The following is a 16,671-nucleotide window of genomic DNA, read 5'->3' as shown; positions in this document are numbered from 1 at the left end:
GTAGCACTGAAACATGTGTATTACCATGTGTGAAATAGATCACCAGTCCAAGTTCAATGCTTGAAACAGGGTACTCAAAGCCGGTGCACTGGGACAACCCTGAGGGATGGGATGGGGAGGGAGGTGGGAGGAGGGTTCAGGATAGGGGCACGTGTACACCAATGGCTGACTCACGTCAATGTATGGCAAAAGCCACCACAATATTGTAATTAGCCTCCAATTAAAGAAATTAATTTTTTAAAAATTAATTAAAAAAAATCTGCTGAATCTCAGATCCATATTGAGATAGCTCCTTTCAATCAGCTGAAGTCCTCTTCAGCCTTAGAAAGACTTGAACACATCCCATGGTTCCACCCTCCTTCACCCCACTTGAATAGTAAAGCACAAGAAGTATTCAAAATATTTGAAGCTATGTTCTGGTCTGTGGTTGGTATTTATGAATGGCTTTTATTCCTCAGGTCAGCTTCTGGAAGCTGCGGAGCATTATGAAGCCTTCCATCAATTGACGCAAGGGCGGATATGGAAGGATGAGACAGGCCGTGTTCTCAACTTGTTGGCCTGTGAGAGTCTCCTGAGGACCTACAGATTACTCTCAGACAAAATGCTGGAAAATAAAGAATACAAACAGGCCATCAGAATTCTAATAAAAGCTTGTGAAATAGCCAAAGAAGGTGGGTGGAAAAGAGCACTCTCACACTGCTGCCTTTAATGGGCAGATGCTGCTTCTCCCAAGAGGGAGGTAAAAACCGTCAAGTGTTTGGGTGATTATTTCCTATGAAATGCAGAGACAAATGCCATCAATATACTTTCAAGTTTCACTGTAAAACAGAGGGGCCTTAGTGCTGACAACAAGAAATCCATTAGTTTCTTGAAAGCTTTATCTCCAAAATTGCAACCCTCTGGGAGTAATGTGATAAACCAATAAACCCATAATGAGAAGGTAAGGTCATTTGCAAAAGTTAAGGGTGTGTGTGTGTGCACATGGATGCGTGTGTGCACACACATGTGCACACTTAAAGTCATATATTTCTTAAAATCTGAGAGACCTTTCACTGTAAATTCCATTTTGTCAGGTAATAGGAAATATATGATGGATATTAAGTTAGGAATAACAGGAAGATGAGGTTTAATATATTTTAGACCCTGGCCTGTCAAAGAGTATGGCCTTTGGACTGACAGCATTAGCGTCGTCTGGAAGCTTGTAAGAAACGCAGCTTCTCCGACCCCACTCCAGACCGACTGCATCGGGATCTGCAGGTTTGCAAGATCCCCAGGTGATTCATATGCACACTCATAATAGTGAAAATGCTTTTGTGAGAGCTGATCACATGCTTGATAGTCTATATCATTTGCATATGAATAAAATACAAAGAAAAATTTGGAACATACACTCATAAGCTTTTACTTTGTGAGATGCAAAGTAAAATAAATTATCTCAGAGTAATTTATTAATAGAGTAGCCCTTTCATAAAGGAGGAAAAGATGGAAGTTATACCCTTGAACCAAAGTTCATTAGCTTGTGTTTATATTTAATCAGTTGGTTTACTGAATAACAAATGGCTTATTTGGAGTAAACAGGAGTGATTTTCTGGGTTTGATTTTAATTTTTTAAAGAGTGAAAGTAAAAATCTTAGCTTATTCTCTCTGTTACTTTTTAAAAATAGTATTAGTTGAAATAAATATAACGTTGAAAGATGTATCCCATTGAATGAACTGCTTTTGAATGAATGGTGATCGAGTACCTACCCCAAAGGGGTAACACTGACATAAATAGTTAGCTCTTAGATCAATTTCAGCAGCTAACTTTAGTCATGCGAAAAGTTATGTGAAATTTTAATGTAAGTTAATGTTATCAGTTAGGAAAAGGTATTTCACTTTAGGTTCACATTTGCTAAATCGTAAGGTAATTCACAAAGAAAGCAAAGTTCTTAGGGTCTCTTCCAACAGTCAGAACCTGCCAAGCAGTCTCCTCTCTGAAAGCATCTCTCACTTTCCAAAGGACAGATAAAGAGAATAGGAGAAAACCAACTTCTTATGCTGTAATAATTTTGAGTATCTTTTGAAACCAATAAATATGTGTGCCCATAGTTTGCATATAAGAAAGAACACAGGTTAAAAGATGGCACAGTATTTCACAGAGCTCTGACAGCTGCTGAAATGCTCTGGAACAAATCACCCCTTCTTGTTGCCTTCTGCTTTGGTCAGGGAGCCTGAAGCAGCAGGCTGATGATTGCATGCCTTGCCTCCCACATTGGATTACATAGTATTTGAAGAGGACTGATATCCATAGAGCACCAGCTCCTTTGTTAGGGCGCCTTCATGTAATGCACAAGTATAGCATCAGCCATACAGTGGTCTCATGACTCTAGTATTCTATTATTTTCATATTTCGGTCATCGTTGGTCTTTAATAAATGCACAGAGTTGTACAAACATCAACACTGACCCCATACTCACTAGAAGTCATGCCCCACACCCTTGTTCCCCTGTCCCCTAGTAACCATTCATCTTCTTTCTGTCTCTGTGCACTGACCTCTTCTGGGTAGCTCACACAAATGGAATTATGCTGTGTATGTTCCTTTGTGCCTAGTTTCTTTCACTTCGCATCATGTTTTCAAAGTTTATTCATCTTGTAATGTGTATCACTACTTCATTCATATTTATGGCCAAATAATGCACTATTGTATGATTATTATCACATTTTCTTTATCCACTCATCAGTTGATGGACATTTATGTTGTTCCCACCTTTTGTCTGTTATGAATAATGCTGCTCTGAACATTTGTGTACATGTTTTCAGTTCCTCTGGGTATATACCTAGTTGTGGAATTGCTGGGGCATATGGCAACCCACTCCAGTGTTCTTGCCTGGAGAATCCCAGGGACGGGGGAGCCTGGTGGGCTGCCGTCTGTGGGGTCGCACAGAGTCGGACACGACAAAAGCGACTTAGCAGCAGCAGCAGCAGCGTAACTATATGTTTAACTTGTTGTTGTTCTTGTTCAGTCACTCAGTCATGTCTGACTCTTTGTGACCCCCTGGACTGTAGTACACCAGGCTTCTCTGTCTTTCACCATCTCCCAGAGCTTGCTCAAACTCAGTGTCCGTTGAGTCAGTGATGCCATCCAACCATCTCATCTTCTGTTGTCCCCTTCTCCTCCTTCCTTCAATCTTTCCCAGGATCAGGGCCTTTTCTAATGGGTCAGTTCTTTGCATCAGTTGGCCAAAGTATTGGAGCTGCAGCTTCAGCTTCAGCATCGGTCCTTCCAATGAATGTTCAGGATTAACTTATTGAGGAACTGGCAAAGAGTTTTCCCAAGTCACTGAATTGTTTTACATTCCTGTCAACAAAATATAAAGGGTTTCACTTTAGCCATCTCCTCACAAGCACCTGTTGCTCATCTTTTTATTATAGTCATCTTTAGTGGGTATAAAATGATACCTCACTGAATTTATTTTGCATATCCCTGTTGGTTAATGATGTTGAACATCTCTTTGTGTGCTTACTGTCCATTTGTATATCTTCTTTGCAGAAATGTGTATTCAGTTTCTTTGTCCATTTTTAATTGGGTTATTTTTCTTTTTATTATTGAGTTATAAGAATCCTCTAATATTCTAGGGCAAGTCCTTCATCAGATTTGTGATTTGAAAACACTGGGTTTTCTTTTCCCTTTCTGATGGGATACACTGAGGGCCAAGTTTTTAATTTGATAAAGTGCAAAGTAATGTATTCCTTCTTCTGTTGTTTGTGCTTTTGATATCATAACTATGAAGGTTTTCACTAATCCAAAGTCATGAAGATTTACTTCTATATTTTATTCTAAGAGTTTTATAGTTCTAAGTCCTATATTTAGGGTGTGTGTGTGTGTGTGTCAAGAGGGTCCACCTTCATGTTTTGCATGTGGGTATCCAGTTGCCCCAGTACCGAAGTGAAGTGAAGTCGCTCAGTCATGTCCGACTCTTTGTGACCCCATGGACTGTAGCCCACCAGGCTCCTCAGTCCATGGGATTTTCCAGGCAAGAGTACTGGAGTGGGTTGTCTTTTCCTTCTCCAGGGGGTCTTCCTGACCCAGGGATCGAACCCAGGTCTCCTGCATTGTAGGCAGACACTTTACCATCTAAGCAGTAGTAGTTGTTGAAAATGCTCTTCTTTCTCAGTCTTGTCTTGGGAATGTTGATAAGTTTAATTGACCATAAATGTGAGGGCTGGTGTCAGAGGCCATCTTTGTCTTCTTCCTGATCTTAGGACAAAAGCTGTCAGTTTTTCACCATTAAGTTTAATGTTAGCTGTGGGGATTTTTGTAGATACTTTTTTTTAACACGTTGAGGAAGTTCCCTTCTATTCGGAATTTGTTGAGGGTTTTTTAAATCATAAAAAAGGGTTGGATTTTGTGAAATGTCTTTTTCTGCATCTATTGAGATGAAAATGTGGTTTGTCCTTTCTATTAAAAATATTATATTACATGGACTGATTTGCACATGTTGAATCAACCCTAAATTCCTGGGATAAATCCAGCTCGATCCTGGTGTTTAATCCTTTTCCTTTAACTCCTGGATTGGCTTTGCTAGTAATTACTGGGAATTGTCTATATTTATGATGGATGTTGGCTTGTAGTTTTCTCTTCTTGTGGTGTTTTTTGATGTCAAAATAACAGTGTCTTCACAGAATGATTTGGGAAGTGTTCTCAGTTTTTGGAGGAGTCTGTGAAGAATTGGTGTTGATTGTATTTTTAATATTCGGTAGACTTCATCATTGAAGATATCTGGGCTTCTTTTGTGGAAAGTACTTGATTTCTAATTTAAGTTCTTTACTTATTGTGAATATTTTCATATTTTCCATCTCTTCTTGAGTCACTTTCAGTAGTTTGTGTCTATTTTTCCATTTTATCAACTGTATCTAATTTGTTGGTATACCATTGTCCATAACATTTCTTTATAATATTTTTTTAATCTCTGTAAGAACTGTGGTGATTTCCCTCATTCATTCCTGGTTTTCATAATTTGAGGATTTCCTTTTTTTCCTTGTTAAGTCTAGCTAAAGGTCTGTCAATTTTGTAGACTTTTTCAATGAACCAACTTTTGGTTTTGTTGATAACCTTTTTTTTCTATTCTCTATTTCACTTATTTCCTCTCTATATTATTTCCTTCTGTTTGCTTTAAGTTTAATTAGTTATTCTTTTTCTACTTTTATAAAGTGAAAAGATGTTTCCTTTTTTTAAAAAAAAACAGGCATTTATAGCTGTACATGTCCCTCTATGCTCTACTTTAGCTGAATCCCACAATTTGGGGGTTTTGTATTTTCATTTTCATTCATCTCAAAGTATTTTGTAGTTTACCTTTTCATTTATTCTTTGATCCAATGATTATTTAGAAGGGTGTTTAATTTCCACATAGTTGTGAGTTTCTCAAATTTTCTGTTATCTTTAATTTCATTTTCTTGTGGATACCATCTCCTCAGTGATATCTACTACCCTGACAACTGTATTTAATATTGAAACCTGCTTTTTTCTTTGTACCCCTACTTATCATTCTCAAATCCCCTTAACCTGCTTAATTTTTTCCCCGAAAATACTTATCACCCTGAAACTTACATATAATTTATTATGCTTATTTTCAATTTTCTGTCTTTTCCTTTTATTTCTCTAAAATATAAACTCCCCAAGGACAGGGAATTTGTCTGGTTAATGTACTGATGGATTCCAAGTGCTGAGAGTTGTGCCCGGTATTTAGTTTTAAATCACTAAGTTGTGTCTGACTCTTTGCGACCCCATGGACTGCAGCACGCCAGGCTTCCCTGTCCTTCACTATCTCCTAGAGTTGGCTCAAACTCATATCCATTGAGTCCATGATGCCATCCAACCACCTCATTCCCTGTTGCCCCCTTGTACCTTGTATGCTATGCTATGCTAAGTCACTTCAGTCATGTCCGACTCTGTGTGACCCCATAGACGGCAGCCCACGAGGCTTCCCCGTCCCTGGGATTCTCCAGGCAAAAACACTGGAGTGGGTTGCCATTTCCTCCTCCAATGCATGAAAGTGAAAAGAGAAAGTGAAGTCACTCAGTCGTGTCCGACTCTTAGCGACCCCAAGGACTGCAGCCTACCAGGCTCCTCCGTCCATGGGATTTTCCAGGCAAGAGTACTGGAGTGGGGTGCCATTGCCTTCTCCGTCTACCTTGTATAGGATGGTCCTAATAAATAAGCTCTGAATAAATGAATGAGTGAATATGTGTAAGCTCTGAATAAATGAATGAGTGAATATGTATTAGCCAAATAACAAAAGGAAGGTTTAGGGCACATTTTAATAAAACATTTGAGTTACTCCCAAGAACATTGTCTCTGTCCATTATTCTACCTGGGATGACTTCCTCTTTGGATTCTCTAGTAAACATACTAGTGTAAGAATGAGCAGTTTAGTTTTGAAAATAAAAACGTATTAATTTCTTTAAGATAAATGACTATTGACTTGGATAGCATGGCTAATATAAATTTAACCCACTCAGGTAAACAACACAATATAAATAATATTTGACACTTTTTTTTGTATGTCACTGTTGAGTGTGTCACTCAACTGTAATACGTTTTCCTTCATTATTTTATTACTTTCAGTTTATCTTAACTTTGTCTCAGTTAGTAAACAGGAAGTTCTTATACTTAAACCCTACTATTATTTGGTGTGATCTATTTCAATTAGCTATTTCAAAATCTTTCTGTCTACAGGAATAGATTTTTTTTTCTACTTTTCTGGGTTGCTTTTTACATAAAGTTTAATGCAAATAATGATCCTGTATGCAAACATGCAATTATCACTGCTTTACACCATTTAACACAGCAAGTACACGTCTCAAGTAATCAACCTTTAATTATCGAAGAGGCAACTTCCCACCATAGTCTCTTCCTTCTACCCCTTCTTTTCCTTCCCTAGTCCCACCTTTCTCCCCAGCAGTCGTAAGCCTATAGCAGAGAAAAAGTGAGGACCCAGCTGAATTATGAGTTCAAATTTCCCAGACTGAATCACTAGCATCATCAGCTCTGCTGAAGTGAGATCTTGAGGGTATAATTCTCTGCAACTGATGAAATTGTCAGAGAAGAAAAAAATATACTGTCAGTGGCATTTGCTGTCCTGTTTCCTTGCAGTCTTCCAGTTGAGCCACTGCTTCACAAGAGGTAATTCAGTGAGTGCTGAGCAGAGAATTGCTAGCTCCTGTGGAAATCCATCATGGTGGGAATGCAGAAACCTAAGGATCTTTACTTTCCAAAGATAAAAAATGAGGGTAGATCTGTCAGCATTTGCATCACCCAGGAGTCAGATAACATTAAAAGGCAAAGACTTCCAAAAGTAAAAGAGAATAGTATTATTTTTTAAAATAAGAACCTCCTGTGGTTCTTGCAAGTATATTAGATTTACATGTTAAATTTTGTACATTAAATGTTAGTAAATTATTTATTTATTAGACAGTGTGATGTATGTCTTATTGAAGCACATGTTACATGTTTATATATTTTGAGAAGAAAAATTTGATAATGCCTGGAATAAAGCACATCTTACAAAAATTAGGCTAAATTCCTTGTGAAAAGATGGTGAAAAACATTTACCAGTCACTAGCAAGGGAAAATGTGTTTGGATTTCAAAATATGCATGGAACTTTATACCAAGAAACCAAGCTCTGGCATTCTTACCCAAGTTTTAAGCAATAACTTTCCAGCTAAACCTAGTCAAGGCAATAATTCCTTAATTTGCTAAGTATCTGCCCTACTGAAGACTTAGCTGAATGCCAGTCTGTGTGTGTATGTGTATTTATGCACCAAGTAAGGCTGATGCTCTTTATCAATTATTTCATGTATGTAGTCACAGCTATAGGGAATGGCTGTAGGTTTTACATGGTGGTGCATGCATACTAAGTCATGTCTGACTCTTGGTGACCCTATGGACTGCCAGAAACCTGTGTCGATGGGATTCTCCAAGCAAAAATACTGGGGTGGGTTGCATGCCCTCCTCCAGGGGATCTTCCCGACCCACGGATCAAACCCATGCCTCTTATGTCTCCTGAACTGGTAGGCAGGTTCTTTACCTCTAACCCCAAGTGGGAAGCCCTTACACAGGTGACTGGCATAGAAATCATATAGGGCTGTCAAAATGCTAAGACCGGATTTTGTACACAGAGGAAACTCATCATAATTATATTGCTAACACACCTTCCTCTGACATCTGTGACCCAGGTAAATTATATTAATGTCAGCCTTTTTGATCAGTACGCAGCTAGGCTTCGGGGGTTGTTGATATAAATCTGTATACTTTGTTATAATAACTTTCCACTGTCTTGAAAAGCAGAGACTCTGTGGTAATAAGCCAGTTTCTTCAATACCATAATATTTTTTCTACATTTTTGTTTTAGGAAATGACAAAAAGATGGAAGGAGAGGCTTCCTATTACTTGGGCTTAGCGCACTTGGCTGCTGGAGAGTATGAAACAGCATTAGCAGTAAGTTCAAGGAGACTTTTCATCACTGCCACTTTTTATTTTATTATATTTGTTTTATTGTATGTTGTTATAAGGCCAACAGGAATGAGATGGGCCTGATGTAAGTGTACCTGTTTATAGAGACTAAAGCAGAATAGCTATTCTAGAAGCATTAAAAATTGGTTTTACTGATGAAGTTAAATATATCAAATAATGGGCCCCCCACTCCCATAGCACCAAGGACAAGAGGAAGTGGATTTAAATTACAGCAAAACGTATACAGTAAAAAAATTACAGTAAACTTGTGGTTTGGGACATTTTTCTTCGAAAAGATGGTGGTTAACAAGGAACAGATTGAATTCCATTGTTGTGGACTTTTCGTAGGTGGGAGTTAGGGGAGAGGGCACCAAGTGGGGAAGGCATCGCTAGTCCCAATCTGAGAATCAGCCTGTTTCATGATAAAAATCACTTTTTGTCTATTTTATGATCAGGCTTGGGGTGTTTGACACACAAAAAAAATGTCAAAAGCTATCTTTTCTATAACAGAAATAATTTTTCTCCCATTCTTCTCTTACCTCTAATACATTTCAAGTGTGCCTTCATATTTAATTTTGTTTACATCTCAGGTAATAGCCCTATTTGACATGGAGTATTGGCTTTATTTTCAACTTTAAGGAGCTCTTACTGGCTCTTTTAGATATTCATGCTATGTAGCATTCCTGTAATTGAGCTAGATATATTCTTTATCATCCTTAAAATTGGGTCATCATAGGAAACTTGGGTTTTCCTAGTTGACTCTTCTGCTTAATATTTTTTCGTTAATGACATGCATTCAGCAAGGCTGTTGTGTTCCAGATACTTTCAGGAGCACAGAAGCCGACAAGATGCACATTTCCCTTTAGGAGCTAATTTAATGAGGGTGACCAACTTGTAAACAACTATAATTCAAAGAAGGATGGACAGGGGTTTTCTGAATTCAGAGATAAGTATGTATTTAGTTCCAATACTGAAAATCAAGAGGGTTGCACAGAAGAACTTTTGAGGGGTAGGATATCTACAGGCAGAAAGTATGAACGTCATGGATAATGGAATATTAGACACACGCTCATTCACACACACTCAACATGAACGTTTGAGAAGGTTTGAGAAGCACTGAATTGTTATGTGCAAGGTAGGATACAGTAGGAGATCAAGTTGGAAAATTAAGTGAAAACTGGCTTAAAGATATTCCCCCCTGCCTCATCACATGGCAAGTGCATGGCAAAATAAATTCAAACAATTCCATAGAGTTTACAGTGAAGAGAAATCTTCCTTCTGCCCCTATACTCAGTCTCACAGTTTTCTCAAAGGCAATTATAGTTACAAGTTCCTGGTTTATCCTGCCAAAAATTTTCATGTGTGTGCCTGGCATATAAGTACACATATATGTGTATCCATTTTGTTGTTTACAAAACAGTAAGTTTTTATACACACTGTTCTGCCTCCTGAATTAACTTCCTCCATACTAATGCATATCTAGACAGGTCTCATTTTAAAAAGGACTCATGGTGAGCGACTTGACTTTCACTTTTCACTTTCTTGCATTGGAGAAGGAAATGGCAACCCACTCCAGCGTTCTTGTCTGGAGAATCCCAGGGATGGGGGAGCCTGGTGGGCTGCCGTCTATGGGGTCGCACAGAGTCGGACACGACTGAAGTGACTTAGCATAGCATAGCATGGTGCCCCATGATATAGCTATACTATAAGGGATTTAACCATCTCCTGTTGGTGGGCATTTAGGTTATCTCCAAGCAGGTTTTTTTTTTCCTTTAAAAAAATTAATTTATTTATTTTACTTACTTTACAGTATTGTAGTGCTTTTTGCCATACATCGACATGAATCAGTCACGGGTGCACATGTGTCCTCCCGTTCTGAACCCGTCTCCCACCTCCCTCTCCACCCCATCCCTCTAGGGTGGCCCAGAGCACCTACCGGCTTTGAGTGCCCTTCTTCATGCATCAAACTTGCACTGGTCATCTGTTTTACACATGGTAATATACATGTTTCAATGCTATTCTCTCATATCATCTCACCCTTGCCTTCTCCCACAGAGTCCATAAGTCTGTTCTTTACATCTGTGTCTCTTTTGCTGCCTTCCATATAGAATTGTTGTTACCATCTTTGTAAATTCCATAAATATTGCTTTACTATACTGTATTGGTGTTTCTTTTTTTAATACAAATTTATTTATGTTAATTACAGGTTAATTACTTTACAATATTGTATTGGTTTTGCCATACATCAGCATGAATCCGCCACGGGTGTACACGTGTTCCCCATCCTGAACCCCCGGCCCTCCTCCCTCCCCATACCATCCCTCTGGGTCGTCCCAGTGCACCAGCCCCAAGCAACCAGTATCATGCATCAAACCTGGACTGGTGATTCGTTTCATATATGATATTATACATGTTTCAATGCCATTCTCCCAAATCATCCCACCCTCGCCCTCTCCCACAGAGTCCAAAAGACTGTTCTATACATCTGTGTCTCTTTTGCTGTCTCGCTTACAGGGTTATCATTACCATCTTTCTAAATTCCATATATATGCGTTAGTATACTATATTGGTGTTTTTCTTTCTGGCTTACTTCACTCTGTATAATAGGCTCCAGTTTCATCCATCTGGTTAGAACTGACTCAAATGTGTTCTTTTTTATAGCTAAATAACATTTGATTGTGTATATGTACACAACTTCCTTATCCACTTGTCTGTCGGTGGGCATCTGGGTTGCTTCCATGTCCTGGCTATTGTAAACAGTGCTGCAGTGAACACTGAGGTACACGTGTCTCTTTCAGTTCTGGTTTCCTCAGCGTGTATGCCCAGCACTGGGATTTCTGGGTCATTTGACAGGTCTGTTTCCAGTTTTTTAAGGAATCTCCACACTGTTCTCTATAGCAACTGTGCCAGTTTGCATTCCCACCAATCAGTTTTTGTCACATAGAGTATAGCAGTGAACAGCTTTGTGCTGAAGTGAGAGATGATCTACAGGGTAAATTCCTACAGGTGGAAATGCTGAGTCAGAGAGAAGGTGAATTTAAAAATGAATTTATTTTTATTTCTGATCTTCACTTCAAAGACACTTCACAAGTTTGTAGTCATACAACAATAACAATCAGTGAAAGTGCCTGCTTTCTCAGGAGCTATTTGTATTTTAAGAATTTAGACATATAGTTAATATGTGTTGTGAATGTTTTTCCAGGCCATTTTTTAAGGTGTTTTTTTTTTTAATTAATTGGAGGATAATTTCTTTACAATGTTGTGTTAGTTTTTGCCATACAACAAGGTGAATCAGCCATAAGTACAGGCCATTGTTTTGTTGGGTTTTTTTTTTCACCTTATTATGAAATTCTTCCATCCCGAGCTTTTAGATATGTATGTGGCCAAATTTATCAATTTCTTCTTGTATGATTTCTGGACATTCTTAGAAAGACTGCTGCTGCTGCTGCTAAGTCGCTTCAGTCGTGTCCGACTCCGTGCGACCCCAGAGACGGCAGCCCACCAGGCTCCCCCGTCCCTGGGATTCTCCAGGCAAGAACACTGGAGTGGGTTGCCATTTCCTTCTCCAATGCATGAAAGTGAAAAGTGAAAGTCAAGTCGCTCAGTCGTGTCTGACTCTTAGCGAGCCCATGGACTGCAGCCTACCAGGCTCCTCCGTCCATGGGATTTTCCAGGCAAGAGTACTGGAGTGGGGTGCCATTGCCTTCTCCTCTTAGAAAGACTACTCATTCCAAATACAGTTTTTTTTTTTTTAATTAGAAATTCATTCTAATTCCAAGATCATATTTTTTTAATGTGTTGGAGGATTGGAGAGTCTTAAATGCTCTGCTGGGGAATGTGAAGCTCATTTTTTAGGCAATGTGGAATATTTGATGACTTGGATGAGGCTGGTGACATGATCTCCTTAATTCACTCACAGTTGTTTACTGAGCACCTTGTGACAGAGACATCATGCTAGGCACTGGATCTGATCATCCTCACGCTGAGAAAGTGCTCCGTTAGTCTCAGCCTTTGCCTTCTTATATTCAGTCTATCATTAATTCTTACCATCAACTCCATACACTCTTTTTATTCTCTCACTTGTATTTTAAATTTATGTTGGAATATTTTCAGCTTTTCAGTATCTTGCCCCTATATTCAACTACTATCTCTCATAAATTTCTTCTCCTTTCCAAAATGTTGTCCATCTGTTTAAGGATTTTTATGTGATTTTTTTCCCCAAAGAATCTTGATTTAGAAAAACCTGTCACATGTAACTATCCCTAATTAATTGTTCTCATGATGTGAAACAGAAGGGACTCTGAAATTTTGCTAATTTTGATCTCGATTTGAAGGCTTTAATTTATTAATAAATGATTTTGCATGTAATTGGAGAAGGAAATGGCAACCCACTCCAGTATTCTTGCCTAGAGAATCCTGTGGACGGAGGAGTCTGATGAGCTGCCGTGCATAGGGTTGCACAGAGTCAGACACGACTGAAGTGACTTAGCATGCATGCATGCATTAGAGAAGGAAATGGCAACACACTCCAGTATTCTTGCCTGGAGAATCCCAGGGACGGGGGAGCCTGGTGGGCTGCCCTCTATGGGGTCGCACAGAGTCAGACATGACTGAAGCGACTTAACAGCAGCAGCAGCAATACATGTTAGAGAAAAATATATTGACAAGTATATGAGTGAGGTTTGGCCATCCATTCCTTGCTGACAAAGCATTCTTTATTGAATTATGAGTTAGCACTAAACTAAAAACAAATAATGGATTTTTTTTAGAGCTAAAGTACCTACTAATGGGGAAAGTCCATTTGGTAAAGACAAGCAATGGTTCCTATAATAAACCTGTGCAGAAGGTCACAGAGACCCTGATATTTAAAAGAGAAGAAAGCTACCAATGTACATCAGGTGCCGAGGAAAGAAGTAGTAATTCCCTTCAACCATAGTCAATGTCCACCTGAAAATTTCCAAGTTGAGTAAATTCTTAACTTTAGAAAATAATGTATCTTATGAAGTCCTAAGATTTCAAAGAGGAAAATATTTTACCAAAAATCACAGTCAAGACCTTTTGCAAATTTGGCCCAGCTCCTACAATCAAACATTGCAACCATAAAGTTATTTTAAGAAAAAGGATGGTCCTATCTAAATAAATTGTTTTTGTGCATGAATTTTCTTTCTCTGTAAATACTCCATTCCACTTCCTAATCTTAGGAACATCAACTTAGATCAGTCTTCAGTACATTCATTGAGGTATTTCCCATTATTTAGTTATTTCCCATTATTAAGCAGAACCTATTTCTAGAGTACACCATGAGAAACGCTTGGCTAGAGGAAGCACAAGCTGGAATCAAGATTGCCGGGAGAAATATCAATAACCTCAGATATGCAGATGACACCACCCTTATGGCAGAAAGTGAAGAACTAAAGAGCCTCTTGATGAAAGTGAAAGAGGAGAGTGAAAAAGTTGGCTTAAAGCTCAACATTCAGAAAACTAAGATCATGGCATCTGGTCCCATCACTTCATAGCAAATAGATGGGGAAACAGTGGAAACACTGGCTGACTTTATTTTGTTGGGCTCCAAAATCACTGCAGATGGTGATTGCAGCCATGAAATTAAAAGACGCTTACTCCTTAGAAGGAAAGTTATGACCAACCTAGACAGCATATTGAAAAGCAGAGACATTACTTTGCCAACAAAGGTCCATCTAATCAAGGCTATGGTTTTTCCAGTGGTCATGTATGGATGTGAGAGTTGGACTGTGAAGAAGGCTGAGCACTGAAGAATTGATGCTTTTGAACTGTGGTGTTGGAGAAGACTCTTGAGAGTCCCAGACTGCAAGGAGATTCAACCAGTCCATTCTGAAGGAGATCAGCCCTGGGATTTCTTTGGAAGGAATGATGCTAAAGCTGAAACTCCAGTACTTTGGCCACCTCATGCGAAGAGTTGACTCATTGGAAAAGACTCTGATGCTGGAAGGGATTGGGGGCAGGAGGAGAAGGGGAAGACAGAGGATGAGATGGCTGGATGGTATTGCTGACTCAATGGATGTGAGTCTGGGTGAACTCCGGGAGTTGGTGATGGACATGGAGGCCTGGCGTGCTGTGATTCATGGGGTCGCAAAGAGTCAGACACGACTGAGCGACTAAACTGAACTGAATCACATGGAAGCAATCTAAATGTTTGTCGACAGAGGAACAGATAAAGAAGATGTGGAATGTATATACAATGAACTGTTACCAGAAAAAGAAAGGTAATTCCAGGAAAACATCTACTTCTGCTTCATTGACTACACTAAATCCTTTGACTATGTGGATCACAACAAACTGGAAAATTTTTAAAGATATGGGAATACCAGACCACCTTACCTGCCTCCTGAGAAACCTGTATGCAGGTGAAGAAGCAACAATTAGAACTTTACATGGAACAACTAACTGGTTCGAAATTGGGAAAGGAATACAACAAAGCTGTATATTGTCACCCTGCTTATTTAACTACTATGCAGAGTACATCATGTGAAATGCCAGGCTGGATGAATCACAAGCTGAAATCAAGGTTTCTGGGAGAAATATAAACAGCCTCAGATATGCAGTTCATGCTCTCTAATGGCAGAAAGTGAAGAGGAACTAAAGAGCCTCTTGTTGAGGGTGAAAGAGGAGAGTGAAAAAGCTGACTTAAAACTCAGCATTCAAAAAAGATCATGGCATCTGGTCCCATCACTTCATAGCAAATAGAAAGGGAAAAAGTGGAAACTGAGATTATTTTCTTGGGCTCCAAAATCACTGCAGATGGTGATCACAGTCACAAAATTAAAAGATGCTTTCTCCTTGGAAGAAAAGTTATGACAAACCTAGACAGCATATTAAAAAGCAGAGACATCACTTTGCTGACAAAGGTCTGTGTAGTCAAAGCTATGGTTTTTCCAGTAGTCATGTACGGATGTAAGAGTTGGACCATAAAGAAGGCTTTTAAATTGTGATGTTGGAGAAGACTCTTGAGAGTGCTCTGGATAGCAAAGAGATCAAACCAGTAAACTGTAAAGGAAATCAACCATGAATATTTGTTGAAAGGGCTAATGCTGAAGCTGAAGCTCCAATACTTTGGTCACCTGATGGGAAGAGCTGATTCACTGGAAAAGACCCGATGATGGAAAAGATTGAGGGCAAGAGGAGAAGGGGCTGCAGAAAATGAGATGGTTGGATGACATCACTGATTCAATGGATGGGAGTTTGAGCGAACTCCAAGAGATAGTGAAGGACAGGGAAGCCCCGAGTGCTACAGTTCATGGCGTCACAAAGAGTCAGACATGACTTAGCGACTGAACAACCACAATATATATATATATATATATGTTCTTTTTCAGATTCTTTTCCATTATAGATTATTTCAAGATATTGAGTAGAGTTCCCTGTGCTGTACAGCAGGTTCTTGTTATCTATTTTATATATGTTAGTGGATATCTATTAATGCCAAATTCCTAATTTATCCATCCCTCCCCTTTCCCTTTCGGTACTCATTAGTTTGTTTTCTATGTTTGTCTTATTATTTTTGTTTCATAAATAAGTTCATTTGTTTCATTTTTTTAGATCCCACATATACGTGATATCTCTAATTGTCAAGTGGTTAAATAGTTGAACTAATAGTAAGTTTTGAACTGGTCTTTATATGGAAGGTAGCTATGGTATAGAAAGAGTAGGTGAGAGTTCAAATTAGAAGACATGGATCTTAGTCCTGCCACATTCGAGCTGCCAACTTTAGCTTGGTCACTTAACTTCTTGGAAGCTCGGTTTTATTTGTAAAATAAGGGTTACAAATGGCAGTTTCTTTGTGCAAATCAAAAGAAAAAAACATAGGTTTACACTTTAGACTATCATCAGTTTCAAATGTGAGATACCATTATCACTACAGATTGTGATGTAATTAGCACTGAACAGTGACAGCAACAATACTCTAGCGTGTTAGGCTTTCCTGGTGGCTCAGACAGTCCTCTACTGGGTAGCATACTAGGTGAATATATTCAGTATCCATCCAGAGTGCCTGCTTTGTACTTATTTTTTTTTCTTAACTGTAATTCACTAGTTGTATCATAGGTAAATTACATAGTGCTTACATTTATCTTTGTAATAGCATATTTTTATAATACAAATATAATAGACCTTCATTTTGTGGAAATATTAATTTATTAATAAC

The 16,671-nt window shown here is 38.7% G+C and overlaps 1 protein-coding gene across 3 annotated transcripts in view; it reads left to right on the top strand.

Annotated features, from left to right (window-relative positions):
* The window catches only part of TTC29 (tetratricopeptide repeat domain 29), a 286,353-nt gene that overhangs the window by 81,195 nt on the left and 188,487 nt on the right, over positions 1-16,671 (top strand). For all 3 annotated transcript variants that reach the window (XM_070385623.1, XM_070385625.1, XM_070385624.1), the window contains exons 7-8: positions 459-671; positions 8,392-8,477. In XM_070385623.1, coding sequence (XP_070241724.1) covers positions 459-671; positions 8,392-8,477 — 299 coding nt within the window. The remainder of the gene's footprint in view (positions 1-458; positions 672-8,391; positions 8,478-16,671) is intronic.

The sequence above is a fragment of the Bos mutus genome, chromosome 17 (genome assembly GCF_027580195.1).
Source record: "Bos mutus isolate GX-2022 chromosome 17, NWIPB_WYAK_1.1, whole genome shotgun sequence".
NCBI classification, from domain to species: Eukaryota; Metazoa; Chordata; class Mammalia; order Artiodactyla; family Bovidae; genus Bos; species Bos mutus.
The sequence above is the reverse complement of the archived record's forward strand: the minus strand, read 5'-3'. Positions and strand labels throughout refer to the sequence as shown.